At 37.6% G+C, this 25,859-nt stretch overlaps 2 protein-coding genes across 8 annotated transcripts in view; both read right to left on the reverse strand.

Annotated features, from left to right (window-relative positions):
- Positions 1 to 82: 82 nt before the first annotated feature.
- On the reverse strand, positions 83 to 14,673 carry LOC133521323 (cGMP-dependent protein kinase 1-like). Its single transcript, XM_061856224.1, has 11 exons — positions 14,400 to 14,673; positions 10,579 to 10,952; positions 7,268 to 7,551; positions 6,780 to 6,949; positions 6,289 to 6,527; positions 5,899 to 5,999; positions 5,082 to 5,298; positions 3,961 to 4,192; positions 2,269 to 2,367; positions 1,329 to 1,582; positions 83 to 568 (listed from the first exon to the last, which is right to left on the reverse strand). Exons 1-11 carry the CDS (start codon positions 14,493 to 14,495, stop codon positions 409 to 411), a joined length of 2,226 nt encoding a protein of 741 aa, XP_061712208.1. The 5' UTR covers positions 14,496 to 14,673; the 3' UTR covers positions 83 to 408.
- An 842-nt stretch (positions 14,674 to 15,515) lies between these two features.
- Positions 15,516 to 25,859, reverse strand: part of LOC133521326 (RNA binding protein fox-1 homolog 3) — a 164,450-nt gene continuing 154,106 nt past the window's right edge. For all 7 annotated transcript variants that reach the window (XM_061856235.1, XM_061856230.1, XM_061856232.1 and 4 more), the window contains 3 exons: positions 20,208 to 20,380; positions 19,993 to 20,056; positions 15,516 to 19,879 (listed from right to left, as the gene is read on the reverse strand). In XM_061856235.1, the coding sequence (XP_061712219.1) occupies positions 19,835 to 19,879; positions 19,993 to 20,056; positions 20,208 to 20,380 (282 nt within the window). In that variant the 3' untranslated portion in view covers positions 15,516 to 19,834. The remainder of the gene's footprint in view (positions 19,880 to 19,992; positions 20,057 to 20,207; positions 20,381 to 25,859) is intronic.

Raw genomic sequence — 25,859 nt, forward strand, 5'->3', positions numbered from 1 at the left:
CGAAAACGGTAATTTTGTGACGTGTACAAAAATCCTCCTGTATACGTCGGTTTACTTCAGGAGAAATGAAACAACTTGGAACTAAAATAATAATAAACATCTGTGTAATATCCACAATTTTTAAATGTCAATAATTACATTTAGAAACGCATAATATTCATTGTTTGTTGAATGAGTTTCGTTCTAACTTAATTGGGAGGCCCTATACAGGCTCTACTCGAACCTTTTATGCTGAAGCAACATTAAAACCCTTTAAGCCCATTTTACGATGTCATCTGTATTCATATCTTATTTCAAGATTTTACATATTTCGTGAAAGAAAATAGGTAATCTAGATGGATAAGAAATCGACCCGCTTCAGCAAAGGGCCTAATATTGTTTTTATTCACTCGTTAAAAACAGTTTGTTCTAGAACTCAAGGTCCCAGCCGGAAGTTTCGTCCGGAGGCAGTTTCTCCTTGGGATACTTCTCGAAGTTAGAGAGGTCGGTGGGGCTGGCGACGCGCTGCACGAGCGGCGCCTTCAGCTTGCGCTCGCGGAGCGCCTCCCAGTCGAACCCGAGGAACCATCTGTCGAAAAACAATCGCCGTCAAACCATGATTTAAACTTTCACGATCGCGTACCTATAAGGGGTCATCCATTAGTTACATCACACGAATTTCTAGGTTTTTTGACCCCTTCCCCCCCCCCCTTGTCACACTTGGTCACATTTGGCAAACCCCTCCCCCCCTGGTGTGACGTCAAATATTTTGCATTTTTTTTCAACAAAAATTAACTTAAATTAACAAAACGGCGAATCGAATTTGTTTCTATTAATATTTTATCAAATTATTTTGGACAAAAGAAATATTAATAATTATAACCCAAAACCAACTAGGAAAGAAAATTAATCGCATAAAACGATTATCGTTCTAAAAACTCGTTATTTAACTGTACAGCGAATAATTATTTTTTAAAAATACTGTTGAAGTTAAAGTGACGTCACTAAGTTTGTGACTCCCCCTCCCCCTTGTCAAAACATGTCACATTTTCTTGACCCCCTACCTCCCCCTAAACGAGTAATGTAATTAATGGATGACCCCTTACTTTCGAAAATGGCATTAACGTCAGCTGCGCAAGTTTTTCGAAGTACCCGCACTCGAACTTGTTTGTTTTTGCAAACTAGCACCCCACTAGGACTAGGAGAACTCGGTCGGCACACAACACTTGATGATGTCTGGTTTTTCAATGTGTCCAAGCGTAAACGAATATCGCCGGTTGAAAAACCATACATCGTCGTGTTGTCAATCGAAGTTGATGATAAATCCTTTAATGTAAAAAAAATCATACTTGTGATTCTTAACGTCCATCATCTTCTTCAAGTAGCCAAGCCGCTCGGCCGGCACGGCGCGGCACAGTTTGCGCACCAGCATCTGCGCGGACTTGGGCACGCGAGGGTGGAAAGGCACGGCGTCGATGCCGCGCAGGATCAGCGTGTACGTCTTCATGTGGTCGCTGCCGGCCGCGCGGAACGGCGGCTTGCCCACCAGCAGCTCGTAGATGAACACGCCTAGGGCCCAGCAGTCCACGGCTCGGTCGTGGCCCTGATACAAGTGATACATCAAACAAATATACAAGCTGTAGGTACTTAAATTAGGTGTACTACATGCTGGAGCTGAGTCAAATGATATTTAGGGCCTGTTTCACAATGTCCAAGTAAAGTTCTGAATAATAAGCTACTTGCCACTTATCTGACGAATGAAGTCATCGTTGACGTTTCATAATCTTAACTGGTAGATAAAGTGCTAGGTCTTGTAGGAAGTTTTAGCCGGCAATTTATTTATTTGTTAATTATAGCTACCCAATACTTTACTTGGACATTGTGAGACAGGCCCTTAGTGTATAAAGTTGATTTACACGAAGACGAAGAACTGAACGGATGCACGGATGTAATACAGATGCAACCTCATCAAGTTTGGGTCGATTAAAATCTTCTCGATGACGAGGCAGTAGCTCGTGTTAAAAAAGAACCGCAAACAAGTTTTTGTGCAGTAGGTACTAAATGTATTTTTAATTTGAACTGTTTTGGACATTATAAGGTTTGATTTGATACAAACAAATACGAGTATATCTACCCAATTAAGGTGGTTAATAAAATGCTTTAAAAATAAATATACCTACCGATTTAGGTACTTACCTCGCGGCAGTAACAGACACGCACGATTGACGTATTTGTATTATTTTTATTGCTGTTGGTAGGTACGAGTAGGTAGACAGACATGTATCTTACCTTATTTAGCACTATCTCTGGAGCAACGTATTCGGGCGTGCCGGCGAAAGTGTACGTCTTGACATTTGGGTCAAGTTGCTTCGCAAATCCAAAGTCGACCTACAAATAAAAGCAGTATTTAAAGAAAACGATAACGTTAATTACCATATGACATAGTCATATGGCTCCTAAAGTGTGACCGTATTAGGTAATTCATTTCTTATGTCTACATCTGTTTCCAAGACAGAAACCTAGGCAGTAATTTTGTATTACCTATGGGTTGGCCTCCGTACAATTCCTTAATCCAGACTTGCCATCATATTTAAAACAAAAATGCATCTCTACACAAAGAATTGCGGCTCAAAATCGAATGTCCTACAACAATGTGGATTACCTCAATCAAAGATTGTTGGGACTTGCAGGATGATCTTAGAACGTTGTCGTCATACTGATTACAAAATCAATTATTTTTAAATGCTGATAAGTGCTCTGTCATCAGTTATACCCGCAAAAAAAAAAAACAATAATATTTAATTATGACCTTTGTGGTAATACACTGAAACGTGCTACTAATATTAGAGATTTAGGTATCATAATGGATGATAAGGTATCTTTTAATGCACATATAGATAAAATAGTTCTAAGAGCATTTCGAAATTTAGGCCTCATCAATAGACTCGGTAAACCCTTTCAATCCAATAAAACTTTGAAAATACTTTACTTTTCGTTTGTAAGATCCATATTAGACTTCGGTAGTGTTGTATGGAGCCCTTACTTTCAGTGCCATAAATCTAGAATAGAGAAAGTCCAAAAGAAATTTATTAAAATACTCAACTATCGCAATTTTCGTATTAACTCAAGTTACCAGGAATCCCTACAACACTACCAACTTCTATCTCTAGAAAATAGACGCAAACTGACTGATGCGACTACTTTATTCAAAATTATAAATAATTTTATCGATTCTCCTACTTTGTTATCTAAAATAAGGCTTTCGTGTAGTAATCGTCCAGCTCGCTCCTCACGTAAAAAATATCTATTTTCACCCCCCCACTTGAAGAAAAAATACACAAAAAATTGTTTTCTCTCCCGTGCGCCTGAAATGTATAATAATCAATTTTTGCATATAAACCCTTTTAATGTATCCACTTTAACTTATAAAAACGAAATACGTAATTGCTTATTGAAATCCCCGATAATTTGAACATTGAATATTGTAAAACCTAAATGATATACATATATATGTGTGTGTGTTGTATCAGAAGGATAAAGATTGTAAGAAATCATTTAATATTTCCTATTTACTGTCATTTAATTCCACTGTTAACCGGATTACTTCGGCAACTTAACTGACAGCGGAAGGTTTGCAATATAAATATATTATATACATATATGTATATAAAGTAATGGATCCTAAACCTGTCTGTTGTGTTGCACGATGAATCTATTTACCACTCAGTATCAACTCCTATGTTTCCACAATATAACTTGAAAAATGTTTCGGCACTGTTTGTCTTCTCCGTAGTCCATTTATTGTATCTTTTCATGTAATGACTGTTTGTTGCCATAATAAAAAAAAAAAAAAAAAAAAATGGATTGAGCATAATTCCTGCTTTATCTATCATTGCAACTTGCGCTAGTATTTGATTTCGCCTTAGCGGAAATAGGCCCGAACGAATCGATAATATTCCAAACAAGTTCTAATTTATTTACCAACTTAATATATCCAAGTCTATCTAGCATAAGATTCTCGGGCTTCAAGTCCCGATAGACGATATCCTTGGAGTGCAGGTATTGGAAGGCCTCGACGACGCAAGCCGCCATGAACCGCGCGGTGGCCTCCGGGAAGAAACGCTGTTTCTGCAGGATCGTCCACACCTCGCCGCCGAGGACCGGCTCCATGAGGAAGTAGATGTACTTGTTGTCTTTGAATGTGCGGTATAACCTAAAATATAGTGTTCATATTAATTGAATGTTCTGTAGGCTTAGCACGAGAGCGTTGGTTGAGATACAATTAATCGCCCTCTTGTGTACACAATATAATTATTTTATATTAAACAGATACATTTGGAAAGTGGAAAGTTGACAGTCTTAGGCGAGACTCGAACTAGCGACTCGGAGTTACCAGCCCACCGCTCCACCAACTGAACTACCGCGGTAAAGCTGCTGGCAGAGCTGCAGACATTCTATAATTATGTTTTTTTTAATATAGTAGATGATGTTAGATACTTACTACTTAGGTACTAAGTATTATATAAATGGGTATAGTTACACTTTATAACACGTTATTCAGAATACGAAGGTGTTTAACGAAACCAAAAAGTTACCAAACCTTTCTTTTTTTTCGTGGTGAAGCTGCATTGGCCGATATGATTGTACAATCCATAGCTCTCTGAATAATATCGCATGCATTACAATTTCTCTAGACTTGGCGATGAGCCAGATTATAAACAAAGTCTGAAAATTTTCAAGGCGCTGCGCCGTTTGGGGAAATATGGAGTCCAAGTGCTTCAGTTGCAAACATTATATAAATGTGCTCCTAATTTAATTTTAAAACAACCTTTGTTAGGTGCGTGTTAGAATTTGCGTATATCTATAGATATGTGTGTATATTATTGTTATCCAAAAAACCGAAGAGCACCCGGAGCGTACCTAGTTGGTTTTGATTTTCAATGCCCCCGATCACTCGGTCAATTTGGTAACAGTTTCCAAGTAGTGGGTAACGTAGAAAAATGACTCAACTCGAGCAAATAGTTAAACTATTATGACGGCCTGTTTTAATATTGTTATTACTTTATTACGTCTAATTTATAAGTAGATAATTTGAGGATTACCTGCAAATGAAGGGGCTGTTGCAGACCATCATAATATTCTTCTCGTTATAAGCGTGCACCTGCTGCTGCTGCTGCACCATGTCCACCTTCTTCAGGCACTTGAGCGCGAACGTCAGCTTCGGGTCGCGCTTGTACTGCACCAGCTCCACGCGCCCGAACCCGCCCACGCCCATCGTGCCCACAATCTCAAGGTCTTTAAGCTCCACGTATTCAAATTCTGATAAAATAAAACATGTGATACTCGTAGAGACACTGCTAATACAATAGACTTAAGTAGGTAGTATTTGCCTACATTTTTAAATTCTGTTAATAGTGGATAACTTTGAACTCGAATGGATATTACCTATAACTAGGTAAACTTATTATTAAATTGATAGTACCTGATTAACACAACTTTCTAAAAGTAAAGGTAAGGTCAGGTGGAGTAAAAGTGTTTCTCTTACTTCACCTACGCACCATATCGCGGAATTTCGTTGGAACTAATTTTTTCATACTAAACTAAAATGTCACCATATACATGAGAATAACAGCGCCCTCTTGACAATGATTATTTATTTCTGGTCGGGCAGGTAAAATTAAGTAACTGAAATTTGGCATGCAGGTCTATCGAGAAAATTGTGTGGATCTTGAATGTTAATTCAACCGGCAACAACTATTGCAGCGGAAACTGCCTGCTAAGAATAGTAATTATCTACGTGGGATTAAAGCAGCTTCCTTAATTAAAATATTGGAATTGATATGTTTTGTCTGCTTTTAAAATAAACGTTGCATTGTTTTAGCAAGGAACACACATAAATAGGTTAGGTAGATTGATTACCGCTCTTAACTTGGGATGACTTTCTTTGCTCCAGTGGCGGAGGGACGGAATGCCTGATATTCTTTAATTCGTCTAAGTTTCCGAGGAGTTCCGTGAAGGGTCTGAGGATTAAAAAAAAAACAATTTGTAATTTAAAATTGCGGCAAAGAGCAATTATGGTAAGTAGATTTGGCGTGAATACGGCGCGAATTAGATACCCACATGCCGATTCTTGCCCTTAGACTCGGTTAGTGTTGTAGGTACTCGATAGGTTCGGAGGAAACCTGGTGGAGCGATAGGCCTCACACAGCAAGGTTAGTGTGGTAATTGCCGAAGCAATTACCACGCTAAAGCTTGCCCATGCCCACGCACACACTAGAACCGCCCTCGCATTGTTTAAGTAAACCTTACCCTCGTTCTAGTGTGAGGCACTCTACTCCGGGGGGCTCAGCGGTTACAGTGGCAAGCCGACGGTCCTCATGCAGCAGCGCCTGTTCGCCGAAGTAGTCGCCTCGGCGCAACGTGCCCACGCGTCGGTCGGGGCCTTCGCCCTCGCGCTTCGTCACCGCCACGGTGCCGCCGCGTATGATGTAGAACTTGTCACCCCGTTCGCCTTGCCGCACAACCGCCGTACCCGCTGAGAAGAACTCCTGAAATCGAAGATTGCGACCGCACTGTAAGGTTGAGGCATGTTGCAAAATAAAACAGTAATAGTCACACTGCTCTCGAAATTTAATAGCGCTGCCAAAGGAATTTTGTGTGCACCCAAATTGTGGTCATTGAATGTTACTAAACTTTTCAGTCATACTTCGTTGATGAAGACGGAATATGTTTTATTTTTTCTGCAATTAAATACGTTAATTCTTAATTCAGGAATAATTGAATTAATCATATTTCCTCACCCTTTTGAGGAAGTCTGAGATCTTGGCGAGCTCGATGGGGTGTATGCCCTGCAGCAGCGGTACGGAGGCCAGGAAGCGCATGTTGTACTCCTGCTCGCGCCGCCCGCTGCCCACCATGATCTTTTGGAACACACGCCGCTCCAGTGTCCATACTTTGGCTTCTGTTATACCTGGAAAAACAGTGGCTAGGAATTCATGATAATTCTTTAATTAGGCAATTGATTCGTTATTTAGGAATTTAATTTATTAGAAACCCGTCTCGGAACCTTATCATTATACTTTCTGAAAAGGTGAATAAAATTATGTTTGTTTTATAATCAATGTACAAAGTTTACTGTAAGAATCTGAAAGAGATTGTAATATTTTAGAAATCCTCGTTATCGCATCTCTTTCAATTGAGGCGTAATCAATTAGATTAATGGGGTTTTTATTGTGACACATGAGAATGCGAGTTAGTCATAAGTATTCATAACGAACTTATCACTTACATCGTATCGACGCAAATCGTTTAGCTTTATACAAGATAGCGAGTTCTCCGAACGCTTCTCCAGGCCCGAAGTTCTTCACAACCTGTCCGCCTTTTAGAACCTCGAACTGTCCATCGGCAGATACGTACAGATGACTCCCGGACTCGCCCTCGCGGATTATTAAACTCACGGCTTGGAACACCTGTGGGCTCATCGCTTCCACCACCATCGTTAATAGCTCTTCATCCATCAAATTTTTTAGAAAGTCATTGGCCATTATTGCTTTTCTTATTTGTTCGGCAGATCTACATAACAAAAAGTGCATATTGAATCCAGATTATACATCTAGCGCTTAGGCGTCTCTATTAGTGGCAGGGTGTTCAAAATAGGGCTCGATTCCTGCCGGTTTGGCCATTATGAAATAATTTTGCGTAAAGAAAAAGTAAGTCAAATTAGAAACCAGAGATCTAGACCACATCAGCGTTGGTGAAGGGGGATTGTTGAAGGAGATTTACCTACCTACTTACATTATACCAGGAATATCCCATCCCATTTCACGAATAGTCAAACTACAAAGTTACTTTACAGTACATATGGGGCTACTTTATAGCACTAGTGCGAGAAGTAGCATATTACGTTACTGTGTCGAACATTTAAAGGGCCATATGTACTGTAAAACGTTGTACGATACATGTGCGAATAGGTAATTCGCAACTCGTGTCCATTTAAAACACTCCCTTCGGCCGTGTTTTAATTTATCGCCACTCGTTTCGAATTTCCTATTTTTCGCACTTGTATCGTAATGTACTATTTTGGTGCAAGTGCTAATTTTGCGTCTCGAGGAAATGAAAGATTACATAATAGAATTACGAGCGTAGAGAATCTTGTGCGTCGCACTCGCAAGGGACTCTAAGGCACAAGTGCAAAAAACTTTGGTCTGGTGTATAGGTACAGTCAGCATCAATAGTATCGGATGAAACAACGCGCCAAAAGTATCTGATATTCTGGATAACTTTTCCAAATATAGATTAATCTCTAAAATTTACATTCAAAAGTATATCTTTTACCGTCTTTAGTTCTACATATAGAACCATCACATTTTGTTAAGCTGTTACAGAATGGTAGATACTTTTGAAACCTTGTTTGATCCGCTACTTTTGATGCTGACTGTACCACAACTTTTGACCTTGTGCAAAGGATTACTTTTTTTTTATTCTAAAATTCGGTATTTTACCCATATTTACTGATTCGAAAAGTGTTTCTGGATCACATTCATTAGATTTACCAAAGATGCAAATGTAAGAAATAGATATAAGTAAAAAAATTTGTACACCGAATTTACGGTAGAATATGATGGAACTTGTATTAATTCTAATTTAAGATCACAACAATGATATTTGACAAAAAAGGACATTTCAATTTCAATTTATTTCTTTTAATATAATGTAATTTTTTTTTGCATATATTTTTTATTTCTGTTACAAACGTCGGTTAAGAGTGTAAACCTGCCAAATCAATTTCTGAAAACAGATAGATTTGTACGTATTTTTCTAGACATTAAAGTTAAAGACCGGTTGCACCAAATTGTTACCGTTAAAGCATTCGCTAAATTTTATTGTATGAGAAGTTTTATAGTAAATCCGCCGTAGGGTTTCTGGTTGCTCGGCCCTTTTTAGTTCTCGAGGCACGGGAATTCTCGACCAGGATTTCTCGAGTTTTTCGAGTAACTCGAGAAATTTGGAAAGTCTCAAAATACATGATGTTATTTTCATTTTTTTGCTTTATTACAAATCAGATGCATAGGAGTCGTAGGTGAGATCAATAATCATACAAATGGTAAATTTTTTATTACCATAAATTCATAAATTGCACTTAATAATCAAAAATTCAACAACAAACAAAAAAAAATATAGGCGTAGGCGTGCGCGCCGGCGGTAATATGCTGTAGTGTATTTCTTTAGGTATTTAAAAAAATGTAAATTAACTACAAAATTATTAGGCAAGAATATTCAAGTGAATTAATTTAACTCAATGTGACAAATTACAGAAGATTTATTATGTAATATACTTACTTAACGTAATAATAAAGCTGCTCCTCTACGTGTTGGATCTATATCCCCACGCAAGCCTATCAAAAGACCGGGATTTATAGGCCCGTGAAATCCAAGGAGATACAAATAAGCTGCTAAATTGTGCTTATTTATTAAAAGTCAATTAGGTTTGTAATATTTGTTATTATTATTACATGGCCCTCTAATTCACCTTTTAGCATTAGAAATAAGATAAGCGATCTAATTTTGACGTGTCTTTTTATTGAAAAACACCGTTGAAATATAAGTCGAGGCAAATATGTAACATTTATAAATCATATTACACTTTACACTCACTTACATTATTTTGCTTTCAAAAGTAATAGTTACAATTTTTTAAGCGTTTTTAATAAAAGACGCGTCAAGACTGTTTACCTTTTCCTAATGCTAAAGGAAGCATAGTAATGAACCTTAAACAAGTAGAATTCTTTAGACATTTGAGGGAAGTAGTTCAAAAGTTACATAATATGAAAATCTGTTGAAGCCAGAACGATAGGGGACGGATCAAGGCAGTTTATTATTTGGTTGCTTAACTAATAAATGTTTAAGTACGACCCGTTGGACCCGGGTACGTCCTTAAACTACGTCCAAAAGAGAGGTATGGGCATTGTGAATGTCATCTCGCTTTGTGTGGTAGGGCACAGCCAGTGGATGTCATTCCAGATCTAGAGCAGAGCCCAACTGGAGAAGTACCTCCACCTTACAGAAAACAGCAGTCAAATAACACTAGACCCTACTTATAGTGTTGTGTTCCTGCCGGTGAGTAAGGTTGCCAGAGCTCAATGAGGGGGGGCGGGTTTAGGGTTGGCAACGCGCATGTAATTCTTCTGGATTTGCAGGCGTACATAGGCTACGGAGGCTGCTTACCATCAGGCGGGCCGTATGCTTGTTTGCCACCGACGTAGTATAAAAAAAAAAAAGTACCTGAAAATGTAAAAAAACATAGTTATACGGGTGTTTTCTTTTTACTATAACAAGAGATTTATTTCTCGAGCTCTCGAGGCATTGAGTTTTTTTTTCCCGCCTCGGCGAAGGACGAATTTCTCGAGATTTCCCGCCTCGTGAATTCTCGAGCAGAAACCCTAATCCGCCGCGGCGCGCCGGGTGACGTTGATCAGTCCGTCAACTGATACTAAGTCTCTTCGTGTTCGCCGGTCGTATAACGATCAGCGACTTTGGGGTATACCGCCAACGGAATAGATGGGGATTTCTTACGGAAACTTATTAGTTATATGTTCTTACTTTTCATCCTTTTCATATTTCATGTATTGCAGATCCACACTGGCGCGCGAGGTGTCAAGCGGCGCGTGCGGCGCGATGATGCCTCTCTTGCGCTCAGTGCGCTGCGGTTCAGCGTGCGCTGGTCTGGTTATGAAATCCGATACAGTTTTCATATCCGTGCTGCTGTTACTTCTACTATTCATTTCGAAATCTGAATCCCTGCTATACGTGGTCCTCCCGCTTTGTATGCTCATGTAACTGGTGGTGGACATCTTGGCCAATATCTCTGGCTCCTGCTGTTGGACTTCATCTTGTTGTGGCCGATGCTCCGCAGTGCCATTTGAGACGCTGCCGTTAACGGTTTGCATTGGGACATCGACATTGTCAGTTAGTTTCTGAAAAATAGTTTGTATAAATTTGACTATGTAGGTACCTACTTTTTCAGCTTGTAAGATATAATGGCAGGATACTTGGTCGGTAAGTAGATACCTTAGGTATATACATATAGAATCAACGAACCGTAGGGACCTAAAATGAACCATTTAATGATTTGTTCTATCGTATTTTGTGTAATCAAGCGTTAAGCGAACCGTCGCTTAACGCTTACCTAACCACCTATTATATGCAGTTTGTACAATATAAACGGATATTAATCCTACGTATCAACACGTTACACCTGACCCAGAATACCCAGTAATTGTTTTATACTTATCTCATATCTTGCTCTGCGATTGTGTCAATTATATCTGAATCTTAGATAAAAAAAAATTTTAATTAACGAGTTAATACTAACATTACTAGCTTGCCCAACGTGAGCGACTGGAGAATCTTAGCTATTTCCAACAAAGAACATTGTTTACCTTCGCTTTGGCAGTGGTCAAAACAATCGCAATCTCGTGCGGAACGGAAGTATTCAATGGATTTGGTACGAATTGCTTCTTATTGCAGTGATTTTTAATACTCTTATCAAGTTTTAGATAATTTTATCATTAATAGCATTCATTTAAAGAATTTAGATTAGAAAAATATTTTAATTCGTAGCGTCAGCACTTCAGCAGTGATTTCTTAAAAGGACTTTAAGTACCTACCTACCTATGTAATTCAATAAGCTGACCTATTTATGACTACTGGCTCTGTGAGCTGTAGGCCTCGCGTAAAGCTTAGAAAGTGTAAAAGTGAAAAATACTTAATTCGTTGACTCGTTATCACAGTGAACTCACAATGGTCTTAAGCGCCATAGACGCTATTGGCACTTAAGTAATTTATGCCAATTTCAACATTTTGAAAAATTTGCAAAAATTGGATCGACACAAAAAAAACTATTTGATCATAGAATTTGGTCACAAACTTTCACGAAAATCGGTTTAGAATTGCGGCCTGTACAGGAGAACATCTCGACATATTTACGAAAGCAAAATGCCCGGAGTCCTTCGCTAATGCTTCGGTCAATAGTCAGTTAAGAGATCGATAAAATTTAAGGAGTCACATTTGCCACGTGGCTTTTTTTAGATCTACAGCTATTTTTCCGGGAATTTAATTTTGTTAACTATGTTTATTGATTATGAGAAGAGGTTTACTGTCAAAGAAAACACCGCGCCTCAAAGTTCAGTGCTGCGTCATATATTTTTAACCGACTTCAAGATTTCAAAAGAGGAGGTTATCAATTCTGTTGTATGTTTTTTTTGTTCTTTTTTTATGTTTGTTACTCCATAACTCCGTCATTTCTGAACCGATTTTGAAAATTATTTTTTTGTTTGAATGTATATATATACAGATTGGTCCCGTTCTGATGATGGGATCCATGAGGAATCGAGGGAACTCTTCAAATGTGAAAGTCATACATATAGTGATTTTTGTATTTTCTGTAACAAATCAAGCATTTACATTAAAAAAAGTGACATTTGATGAAGTGGAACTGCTGATGATGATCAGAATGGAACTCTTCAACGACGCGTCGCGACGCATAGTACACGTTTGGCGATTTCTCCTCTTTGCTGTGTTTGTTAAGTAAATTAGATTTTCAAGACAAATTTTTGTCAGGTTCGAGTCCTGACGATGGGGTCCATGAGGAATCGAGTGAACTCTTCAAATATGAAAGGCATACATATAGTGATTTTTGTATTTTCTTTAAAAAATCAAGCATTTACATTTTAAAAAGTGACATTTGATGAAGTGGAACTGCTGATAATGATCAGAATGGTACTCTTCAACGACGCATAGTACACGTTTGGCGATTTGTCCTCTTCGCTGTGTTTGTTAAGCAAATTAGATTTTCAAGACAAATTTTTGTCAAGTTCGAGTTCTGACGATGGGGTCCATGAGGACTCGAGGGAATTCCTCAAATGTTAAAGGCATATATATAGTGATTAGTATTTTCATTAACAAATCAAGTATTTACATTTCTAGAAGTGACATTTGATGAAGTGGAATTGCTGATGATGAACAGAACGGAACTCTTCAATGATGCATAGTTCACGTTTGGCAATTTGTTTTTCCCAAGCAGTAAGGTTTTCAAGGCACATTTTTTATGTTTCTATCCTATTAAGTTTTTTTAATAATTATCTGGTGCTTTATTTCATGCATGGTTTGAAATAATTTATCTTAAATACAGTCGAATACCCTATTGCGGGTAGGTATTTTACCAGTCAACCATAGGGCAAATCTGAAATGTGTCAAGGTGGGTGCAGTGGCAAAAAAAAAACATGTTACCTCCTTTTCTACATAATTAGGCGTAGGACGCTGTCTTTTTAATTTCATTGTATGAAATCTCAAATCAACAGTAATCGTTCTTTCACCGGTCTCCCTCTATGAAGTCGGTTTTTTTTTTCTTAAAAATTATGTGGTAAGCGAATTGTTGACAGCCGAATTAACGCACATTTATACACCCCTTTTACTACCTACCTATTATTAATACTTACCTAATTCTTGAGGGAAGTTACAAGAAAAACTAAATTATGCTGCCGGTTTCTACAATAAACGTGAAGAGTAAGTACATATAAGCGATTAGAACTTTATTAACAGATTTTCGACCAGTTAGTACCAGTACCAGCTTATTATTAGGACGCCGGTTGCGTTCAAAGGGTCAATATTTTGTAGCCTGTATCTAAAGGCACAGTCGTACGTAGGTACCTAATGTGCAGCTAAATGTTACGACGTCGTAGTAACGTAGTAATCGGGGAATAAGTTTAGTGCCATACATTCTTCTCAATCAAACGATAAATCTACTCCTATTATGGTACGTTTTTGTTAGATTTGTTTAGTTTAGATATACTATTTAAGATCATATTTTACTACCTACTTTTCCTAGATTATATAGGTCATTTACCTTGCTTATTTGAGGGATTTCATGTCGGGACTGTACCTCTCTTATCAGTCCCGTATTTTAAACCAGTACTTTAGCTAAGTATTTATTGACTAAGACTACTCGTGACAAACAGATAACTAATAAAAAAATCATGCAAATTAATCCTCTATTTAAGCCGATGTGATACCTAACTATTATCTTAAGTATTCATAAAGAAAATAACATAGACTTCTTTAAAAAAAAACTGAAAATCTGAAAAGGTTAGCCTAATTTGTCGGCAGGTACTACGTGCTTCATATTTGAGAGATTTAAATAACGAAAAGTCAAATGTTGCTGTTTCAATTTTCCGAAGTTTTGTTTCACTACTTCGTTCCACTGAACAATGAACACATCTCTCGGCACGAAAATTAAATTACCTATTTTAATTAATATTCACTTCATACGAGGCACCTGTGTAAAGTTTGTGAAAGATAACGTATTAAAACCTACGTTATAAAGGATGTAAGCAACACACAAAACTAAGAAGTGATAGACTTACGATAGTCCCACGTCGCTCGTCTGGTTCGGCCGGTGCAGCGTTGCTCAGGTTAAAGCCGCCTTTCGACGACCACCTGAACGGGGGACACAGCACCATGTTCGCAATATCAACAGTCGGTTCAAGGTGAGCACAACATTACATCGTGGATTGTGGCAAACCACGCACTGCGCGATCGGCGCACGAGCAAACCCTTATCGCGACCAGATTATCTCGGCGAACCGATTGTTTTAATTATTATATATATACTAAAGAATGATTAGGTACCATTATCAAAGAGCCTTGCAATGTTATCAGCTCTAATAATATTAATGAGTATCAGTCACACGGAATTACAATTTGCTAGTATTTTTTACCTTTCATAGCACTGTCAATGACGGCAGTCGTGCGGTTCTCTGCTTTTACTTCGTGTGCCTATAAATACTTAGCACAAGTGTTACTAGCCACCTTGAAACGGTCAAATGCAAGAAACTGTAGAATGAGATATGAATACATATATTACTTATCATATTCTATCTAACAGCTGTCCCTTTTCATATAAATGTGGCAATGAGAACACATTTTACGGCAGTACGTAAAAACAAAATAAGGTAGGTAAGGCGTCATCATATTTCAAATATGTACGTGTGTATCCGTATTTATCCCGTTGTAAGAAGAGTCCCTTTTCAGAATGATCCGCCATTTTTTTCTTTTTTTTTCTTTCGGAATTACCCAAATACACCATCCTACCGTAAACTCTGGCCACTGTAGCCCACATCATGACATCACACAACTATGATCCAAATTAGCATAGGTACCTTCTTACGTTTATAATGTACATACCTACATGAAATACAGAAATATCGTATATGAACGATACTAAAATTTGGGCCGTAGTTCTAGTATGGGACTATGACTATAGCTTTAATTGCTATCCAATATTCACACTAACGGTTTGATTTTTAATAAAGAAAGGTAATAATGTGAGAGACAGGATGGCGGGTGTGTACCTAATTATAGTTTTTCTTGAGTGCATCGTCATCGGGCTTATTTATTCTCAGCATACCTATGTATTAAAAAATTATGGGGGTTAAGATAGTCAAGTGGTGGGTTGGGTGGATTCATAAATAAAAATCGAAATTCATACTATAATTTATTAATAACGTAAATGAGTATACAATGCCGAAGGCTTAAAATTATTCACTTCATTCAATATTTCACAATTGAAAAAAATATTTACAATAAAAGGGAAAAATCAGCTTGCAATCTATTTAAAATTGCCACACGGGAAACGAAAATCTAATTGTTTTATCACAAATCTTATTAGGGAGCTCGCTGTGCACTCGGCTCGAGTAATCAAAATCACTTGTTAATAGTACTGTGCAACAATAAAACGTGCGACGAATCTATAAAATGTGCCAAACGGAAGACATTTATTATGTAACAAATCTATTGTAGGTTAGTTAATTTTAAAACATTTACGTTTAACATTAGGTATACGTACAACATACAGATACGGAAATTGAGCACGTTACTAGTATCTCAAATACTGGTCGTCGGGCGCGCAGGCGCGGCCGTTGCGCCGGCGGCGGCACTCGGCAGCGCACACTTCGTCACTGCCTTTAGGCAACTACTTACGAAAAATATACTCCGCGGCGAGCTTGCTTCCGTGTGGGGTGCGAAGGCAACTAATATTTACCGCTCATGTGACACGTCGCACCTGTGTCGCAAGCCACACGCTAACATAGCTCACGCATCCTCTCTAACTTAATGATTGACGATTAGTATGCGCTGCGTCCACCTGTTCCCTCGTTTAATAATCGAATTTATTGAACTCATAGACGTGCCAGCCATACGTACGGCATGTCCGGGAGCTTCGGGCAGGTCTACGAGTTCAATCTTAAATGTACATCAGACATTTGGATACGTAGGCGTAATGACTAACCCTGCTAATAGAAATCTGAGTACGCTACTACTTAACTGAACAGCGTCGACGTGTGCAATTGACGAACAAGTGATACTTATAACTCTGGCTACGTTAACAATATTGGCCCGAAGGCAGAAATCAATCGCACAACATGCAGCGGTCGCCCGCCGGTAACATTATATACAAAGCACGTAGAGATGCGTCCGCGCCCGGTGACAAAAAACTCGCAAAATTACGAGTAAGTTGGAGAGATTAATAGAATATTTTACATTACTATTTCTCAATGGATAAAAATAAGCCTGCTGCGAGTTACGTATGTTAAGGTTATTCAAAGAGTATGCAGTGTTGAACAAAATTGCGGAGGGGCGCGGGCGCAGCAGTGTGCGTGCTCACAGTAACAGTAGTCATACTCGCCGCGTGCGATGCTGTTAGCAATCACCTACAGTCGCTAACAACACTACTGATATGACCGTATTATGCACAATATAACAATTCGTTTTAGATCTAGTAACTACGGAATCGAAGCCATCGATATAATTTTGTGCACAGCATACGGAAACGAGAACAGTTTGAAATTCAACATCTCATAAAAACTGAGAAACAAATCGCGTTACAAAATACATATCATCCTTATTATAATGATCATACTTTATATTTATACATTGTTCATGATGCTTTTTTTTCTTTTCTTATTGTAGCACACTAACCATTTTGTCAGATATGTTATTTAAATTCAGATTTTCTCCACGTAATAACAATTTGGCTTAGATTACGAAACTTTTATATAAAACTAAGGACTTCTGTGATTTTCTAATAAGATTTCAAAAATCATCTACAAATCTGAGAAAAAAATAAAGATAACGAGGCGAGTTATGAACGCGTAAAGTAGTTAAATATGGTAAGATAAAAAAACTGTCATGTACCAGTATTTGTTTATTATAGACGGTAGAGTAAAGCGAGAGTGCGCTCGCCCAGAACACGCCCCGTTAGCTCCAGACACTAGATAAACATGTTTGTGACATCACTACGGCTACTTCAAAAAATATAAAAATCATCCTGACGAATCACATGTACTTCTTCCTGTACTTTACATAAAAAAATTGCATTAAACAATCAGTTACATTCAAAATCTAAGACCCTCCTAAAATTACGCATACACGCATGAGTATTCAGCAGTAAAGCACAAAATATTGTTCGAAGCTGCAACATGACTACAATAATGATACATCCTAATGATTAATAATTAACTAATAATTGTAAATAGCCAGTGGCGCTAAAAGAGAGAATGTAAAATAACCGGCACTCGGAAAATATGACACAATATAGCTTAATTAATAGAATAGTAGAACCAATAAAATAATATTCTTAAAACGCGGTTTAGAAGGTATAGTAGGTACACAAAACTGGATTCTTAATTATCACATGAAACCTTTACAAAAGCACCTTCAAATATAATAATTACAACGAAGATTGTGCGCGAAGGACTAGACCTCTAAGCCCGAACTTGTCATGGTTGTTGCCGGCTAACTACGCTCGCTAACGTGACTCGTGACAACTCACTACGGAGGGTGAGTGTGGACGCCCTATACTAAAAGTGGATAATAATTAAAGCTATCTTCGCAGACGCTAACTGCGCTCTTACATGGCTCTCCAAGTAGGTATCCCTTCTGCGGCAACACTTTCCTATATTATTTGATATGTTACTAATTCAATATGTTCAAATGTGAAACGGCGAAATAAACATCATCGAGTTTGCTTAGAAAAGTTAAGTAAAACTGTTCATGGCAGTAGTTATTCGATTGAATATTCAAATTATGAAAAATCACATAGAAAAGCTTAAAAATAATTAATAAATCAAAAATCAGATCTACTGTTTGTGAGGTTAAATTAATAATCTAAATGGCAAACTACATGTCAACTCATTACGGATAATTGTGTGTCGTGGCTGAAAACGCCAGTTTTACACCTGCAAGCGGGTATCGCATGTAGTTTCTACTCGAAGGTGCAAAACGTGGGCCTTGTGAGTGATGCCGTGATTTTGCAGACTTTGTAAGTTTTTCTAACTGAAAGACTACTAAATCTATTGAGTGGAAATTAATGACACGAATGCTCCAATACGTATGAATCGATGGGTTTTGTGCTTTGGTATAAAGTTTGAGCGAATTTACAATCCTAATTTAAACATTTGATCTAAAATTTACGACGTCTAAAAGGGTTGGACCCGAACGCGTGTTTGATCAATAAAATAAAGATAAATCGGATAAAAATATTAAAATTGCGCTGTCAAAATTAGAAACCGTTAATGAAAATATCGTGTAAATTAATATACAAGGAGAAATCTCAATGATATGTAAGAGCTCGATGGAGCTCCTTTCTTTTCTTATACACTACATAAGCGTTATGCCTACGATTACGATTAAATAAAATGCTATCAATTACAAACTAGCGATCAATTGTTAAATTTTTGAATGAACAGAATGGGAAAGAAAACATTTACGGAAGTTTGCGAAGCTGTACGCAGCGAGACCGGAACGTAGGAGCGCCCGCGGCGGCGCGAGCTCCAAGCGGCACGTTTACAACGCGTAACATAATTATACTCGAACGGGGTACTTACACCGAGGAATCTCTACTACTACCCAAAATAAAGTAAAACATCAAAAAGTACGTAATACATAGGTAACTTTAGAAAAATATGTTTTAAAATAACAACCAAGTAGATGGCACCGCATTATATTTGCACCACGAAACATTTCAAAACAGTTCCAATATGGTTAGTTTTGCGCCTGTACCTACTTATAAAATAGTTATAAGTTCCTAAAGTAAAATATACTACGTAATAGATAAAAAATCTACTTTCGGTGCTTTAAAAACAATGATTTGTTCAAATGATTAGTAGAAAACTAAAATGTTACCTAAGTTAGGTAGCTGTAAAAAGAGTTCCTAACTATATTAACAATTTTCAAGAAATGAATAGTTTCAGCCAAATGTTTACACGTAAACTAACAAGTCGAAATGCGATTGGGTTTCAATATTTACAATTTTTTCTATGATATGCAAGTGCAAAGCTCACTAAATATCGTTATAACATGAAGTATTTTTCTATTGTCAATTACATATTAAGTGTAACATCTACACTAAATAATAACGTACATTATTTACCAATTTAGGTAGGTTCACTCACATGAGCGATAGAGTAAAATAGGTTTCTTACAAGTATCAAAACCGTCGAATGCATCATTTTAGCTGCTCGCACTTGTATATGCATTACACGAAAACAATAACAGCTGAACTTAATATACTATTTGTGTTAGAAAGTTTAATAATGACTTTGGTATCTTGAGCCCGCCCGGGCGGCGGGCGACTATGCTACCCAAGCTTGCTTGTATAGTAACCGGCTAACACTATTACTGTTTCCTTAATATATAATAAAATTATGTTTGTACCTTTACAAAGAGAGTCCATTGTCATGTTAGGGCAAAGGAAACGAAGGTAGATCCATATTCGAGTAAAAAACGTAATTTCTTCCGATGGCTTAATACGGCGCAAATCTGTTGTAGCCGCTTCTGTACACCGCCGTCTGGAAAACAACGATGAAGCAAAGTTAAAACATGACATATTGTACTAAGCAAATAGTGAATACTCTTAATAACATGGCACTAATTATGATTACGATAACAGCTAGATACTGACCCCATAACCTGTGACTGGGCCGATGCTGTGGCCTAGGTACGGGTCTGCGTATTCTCTGCCGTACCTGAAAAATAAAATAAAACCATTAAGTAAAATCGCTGTATCACAAAATATAACCAAGATACATTCACTGACATGATTGATACAAATTTGCCCTACCATAGATGAAAATACCAAAGTTTTATTTATTTATTTAAGTTTATTGTGATACTCACGTGGCTGCGAGAGGCGTGAGCGCGGTGGGCTGCGGCGTGGCGCTGACGGCGGCGGCGGCGGCGCGCGCGGCCGCGCCGTAGTTGGCGGCGGCGGCGGCCGCGGCCGCGTGCTGCGCCGACGTGAGCGGCGACTTGAGCAGCGGCGCGGCCGCTGCGGCTGCTGCTGCTGCCGCCTACATACACGAAGAGCATCGTTAGAATGCTTCATGAAAAATCTTCGTGGCTTACCGATACTGTGTTATCAACAACGGCCCAAGTCACGCGTTATTAACGATCTCAGTCAGTCATTCAGATATAAATATATATATATATATATATTATAGGACATTATTACACAAATTGACTAAGTCCCACAGTAAGCTCAATAAGGCTTGTGTTGAGGGTACTTAGACAACCATATATATAATATATAAATATTTATAAATACTTAAATGCATAGAAAACACCCATGACTCCGGAACAAATATCCAAGCTCATCACAAGAATAAATGCCCTTACCAGGATTTGAACCCGGGACTATCAGCTTCGTAGGCAGGGTCAATTTATATAGATTTCTATAATTGATATTCGCAACCTAGGGGACGCGGGGAGTGCTTGTCGTCGATCGGATTAAACTAGGCGATTCGATAACACATTCGTTTTGCATATTGGACATAGGATTCCTTCACCCAGGGTATCTATAGAGTGCTTGTCGTCGATCGGATTAAACTAGGCGATTTGATAACACATTCGTTTTGCATATTGGACATAGGATCTATATAGTCACTTGCGGTTGCAACACGTCGCGGAGCGGGCCGTAGAACATTTAGCTGTTAACTTGAAACCGTAATGATACAAATCTGCAAATGTAACCGACGATTCCGAAACATTTATTGGCTTACTAATTGCGCGAGTTGAAGCGTTGGTAATAATAATGTCATTCGTCATTGCTTCGATATACTTCCAAACAAACTAACCCAGACCGATTATTCACAATCGTATATCTGGCTGTAGGCATCTATCCTCCAACTCTGCAAACCTACACGCCACTTTGATGAACGATCTTAAATATGGTAAGTGAACGAGTGTGTTGAACCTGAGGCTTACTTACTATAATAATATTAAGGAGAGTTGATGAAAAAGACCCAAACTTTTTATTTATTAATAACTAGAGCCCGGAATGTTCGCAGCAAAACAAAAGACTGCCGTAATCTTGCTAGTGTCAATCTTTTATCGATATCGATAGTTGTGTAATAGAAGGAAGTAACGGTCCATCAGTAAAAAAAAAATTAATAATAATTAATAGAATCAGGCGTTACTTTGCGGAAATCCATGTTAATTAAAGCAAGAAATATTACTTTTCTAATCCGCGAGAAAATAACGTGTTAGTCAAACAGTGCTAACTCGTTATACTTACTTGCGTATTTTTACATGCAGTTAATGTTCCCACCCTCCCACCGCAAAAATAAATACGCAAATAAATATAAAAAGAAAGAAAGAAAAAAAAGAGAAAGGATTGCGTTTGAGTGTTCTAGAACTGTTGGAAATAATTAGGTACAACAATAGGGGGATGATTCTTAACGAACAGTTGAATGTTGCGTCATCGCCGTTATTACGAATTTTTCCATCTCACTCACACTTGCACAGTAGGGGGACTGGTCTGGTCAAGGTATAAATATGGCCGACCATTCTAGACAGCTCAGTTACACCAGCTACCCACACCGTCCCCAAAATGACGGCCATTCGACCACCCCACCAGTCGGTGGGGAAGCGACCCGCGACAGCCGCCGCAGCCGTGAGGCGGTAGCGGCCCCTCATACCCCCCTGACGGGGGGTATCGACAGATCACTCACTCACTCACGACAGCTCAGTCAGTTGTCGGGTGTCAGACCGTCAACATCTCCAGCATCTCCTGAGGATGCCTCGTAGAGAGGCGAAACACGTCTCGAGTTTTGTACTTTTGGTGGTGGGTTGTTATATTTATTTACGTATTTATTTTTGCGGTGGGAGGGTGGGAACATTAATTGCATGAAAAAATACGCAGGTAAGTATAACGGGTTAGCACTGTTTGACTAACACGTTATTTTCTCGCGGATTAGCAAAGTAATATTTCTTGCTTTAATTAAATATTTACTAAAAAAAAATACGTGAAGTTTGTATAAAATTATATAGAAACAAATGCATTTTCTTCACACATGATCCACGTCAGTAGGTACTCGCAGCAGCACATGATATTTTATTTTATTTGTGATAGTCATAGGAGTATTCGATAATGATTAATTTCTCCCCATTCTCCGTGAGTGAACAGTTTGGTTTAACACTATGTTATTACTTTATCTACGCACATATCATACACCCTCTATGATGCCTTCAAAATCCGTAAATAATGGCCAACATTACGATAAACTGTTTTGTTACAACAAATTTCTTATCTGTGATGATGTTTTAATTGCTTCATAACTACATCAAAATCGATTTGGTTATGCATTCAAATTGGGAACATCTCTGAAAACAAAAAACAATTACATTTGAACCCTATTCTAACATCAGACGAGATGCCTTTTTGTTCGAAATGAAATGTCAGTTGCATACAATTTTGATATACTTATCTCGTATGTTAGTTTGTATCGAATGATACGGAAATAGGCCCCCGACTCTAGTTTGTATCTGAATTAAAAACAACAAAAACTACAAATGCGTGATATGCGTGAAAAAGTTTTCATTTGCCGCCATTTGACGTAAAGTTTATCTTTTAATTCGTTTTAAGTATAAAATGAATATGTTTTTTTGTTTTTAAAGTAACTATAGCAAAAGTTTCGTGTAAAATGAGCGATAAAAATATTTCGGTGACGCCACCACATATCCGCGAGTTCCGCCAAGAGAGCAACGATGCCCTGTAATTTGGGTTAGTGAATATATCATAGAAAGTTTACTTATAATATGTGTGTAGATAAAATAGTGTATGTAACTGTAGTCACGCAGCAGCACAGCTTTCCTGGTAGTCACGCACAGACACACCCACTCACTCACATACACAGGCACACACAAACACTAAATTCCCATAAAGGCAAGCAAAATAATAGGCTCGCTCGCTTATGTACTGCATGTAATATTCTTATAACACTTTTACGAAATAAATACAATTTAAAATATTTTCATAGGAAAGAAGATTTAATTTGTTCTTGAGAGTGATACTCGTACTCGCAAAATTATAACTTTATCTACACATTTTAGGAAATTTTCCAGGTTTCAGTTACTATTTTTTTTCTTATTCTCTTTTTCTTTGTATCTTAAAGATCTACAATTTAATTTATATTTTCAACACACTTGCTCAAAACGACGTTTTTATTCCACCGATTTTTGGCTCATAATCCTAAAGATATTAAACACGCGTGCTTTTTCAGTATATTATAACACTCGTGCTTTTTCATCAAGTTCACTGTGAGCAAGGCCGTCTACAAGGCAAGTCCGTCAACACGTTCTAACTTTTGAATTTGAAAGCGTTTGCCGGTTTAGCGTCGAGTTTATGTCTGTTTTTCGTGCTAGTTCTCTCACTCTAAAACAGATGGCGCTGTGACAACGAACTTCAGAGCAATCTGCCTAAACAAGTCATTACGTGTATGGAACTCGAAGTGATAGTGCGACAGTCTCTGCAAATAAAATTGTAAAAAATAGTTTATCACAAGATTTTGCGCCAGAAATTGACTACGTAAGTAATATAAGACCCGGCTATCTTTATTATGTGTTTAAATTATCAGATATTGGCTTAGTTTTGTAATTATACGTTCCATCATTCATCACATAAAAATTTGGTTAAGTAGGAAAGTCCGTCTACTATGCACAGGGCAAGTCAGTCATATGAGCAAGACTTTCCTTGAATCAGAGGTTACCAACTGTTAAATGGCTTAAATATTATTTATTACGAATTTATAAGGTTACTACAGATAAATCTTTACGACATTGCGTATGATGTTTGTGTTTATTAACAATTTTAATTTCGAAAATAGTAATGTGTCAGCGCTATGTAACCGAAAATACAAATAAGAAAATACCTATTATGTAAATAAATAAATATTGGCCCCAAACTAAGCAAAGCATATACTATACCAATAGGGGCTAGGCGACGACATATACAAACTTATAAAGATAAATACATAAAAAAAAACAAACATGACTGGAGGAACAAATATCTGTGTAGATTATACAAACATATGGGATTTCAACCCATGATAATCGCCCTCATATGGTATATTATTATACCTATGACACATTTTATTACCCTTTTAACTCCTCTTGAATTTTAGAAGAATGTTTTTCAGTCATATTACTTGATAGTTTTGAAGATTAAATGCATTGCAGTCATATCAGTTGGTGCGTATTTTTTTATTTCGGAACATTTATTGCACTTATCGTAGTCTAGGCGGTTTGCTTACACCGTGATACAAGGTTACGCGCCGCGCCAACGCTGTACCGCGCGTGCCACGCCGCTACGTGGCGTGGGTTCTTCGCCTTGCTTATCCTGAAAATGTACGTATGTAGGTACTTGTGTTATGGAATTTGATATGCCAATCACTATTCGATTTAAACTTAAACGGTGTTCGTAGTTTAAAATTGCTACAACTATAAGTTTATTTATGTAACCCTCTTTGATCTCCGTAAATTTAAAACAACGAGTAAATTTTTAAATTACTATTGGTATTTTATTTGAGAAGTCCAAAAAATAAGTACGTATAAGTATTTTCCAAAAAAGGTTTACCACCCCATGTACGTAATATATTTACAGGACTTACCTTTGAATAAGAAAAATTGTGTTTATTTCGAATCTAAGCCCTATATTAACAAGTTTAGAGTACACTTTTCATTGTCTTGTTTCATTCTTTGTAAGGATTCGAATAGGAACATATAAGCACCCATAGTATGGCTGATATCGTTACTAGACGGACTTACCTTAAACTACACGGGAAGTCCGTCTACTCGCCGAATTTAAAGAAATACTATTGTTTTTGCTTAATTTATGATTAAAATGATCTGTCACTATAGCTTAAGTATTATTTATGAAATTCTTCGTCGTATTTGATTACAAGCGGTTACGTAGTTGAATAATTAATGGAGCTAGAATACTCCAACGTAAAAAATAAATAAAGTATGCCGGTCTTGCCCACAGTCACCTTATATTATCCGACTGAGTTAAGAAGGTAAATGATTGCTAATAATATGGATGGAGACGGAGCCTTCTTAATTTGGTCGAGTAATACATTTTTTTTAACCAACTATTAGGTTTCAAATGTTAGTTCAAAGAGGTTTTATCACACCAAACGTAATTTATAGATTAAATTATCTCAACATATTATCGATTTGATCTCCATCCGTCGGATAGAAATACGAAAATATTAGCTGTTACATCTTTTTTATTGGCCGTTTGTCGATTTCGTTCGCGCCTTTGCCTTGCGCGCGCATTGGAATCGTGCGTAAAAAAAAAAAATACGCGCCAGCCATTTTCCGTATTTTTCATAAAATTGGAATAGTTTTGCATGTTTTTAGTTTATATATTGACGAAAATGTCATTTTCAAGCATTGAAAACGAGGAACACATAAAATTGACGCTGCCAGTGATACTAATAGAGGCAAGAGCCGCGAACGATAGCCTTTTACCATCAAAATCGAGTAAAAAAA

This window comes from Cydia pomonella, chromosome 9, assembly GCF_033807575.1.
Source record: "Cydia pomonella isolate Wapato2018A chromosome 9, ilCydPomo1, whole genome shotgun sequence".
Lineage (NCBI taxonomy): Eukaryota > Metazoa > Arthropoda > Insecta > Lepidoptera > Tortricidae > Cydia > Cydia pomonella.

Excerpts from the sequence above, each read along its gene's own strand:
- LOC133521323 (XM_061856224.1), bottom strand. The coding sequence starts at position 14,495 with ATGGTGCTGTGTCCCCCGTTCAGGTGGTCGTCGAAAGGCGGCTTTAAC. Across the intron at positions 7,552-10,578 it reads AAATATGAAAAGGATGAAAA|ATCTGCCGAACAAATAAGAA; the intron begins GTAAGAACATAT and ends TTTGTTATGTAG. Across the intron at positions 5,299-5,898 it reads GTCATCCCAAGTTAAGAGCG|AATTTGAATACGTGGAGCTT; the intron begins GTAATCAATCTA and ends TTATTTTATCAG.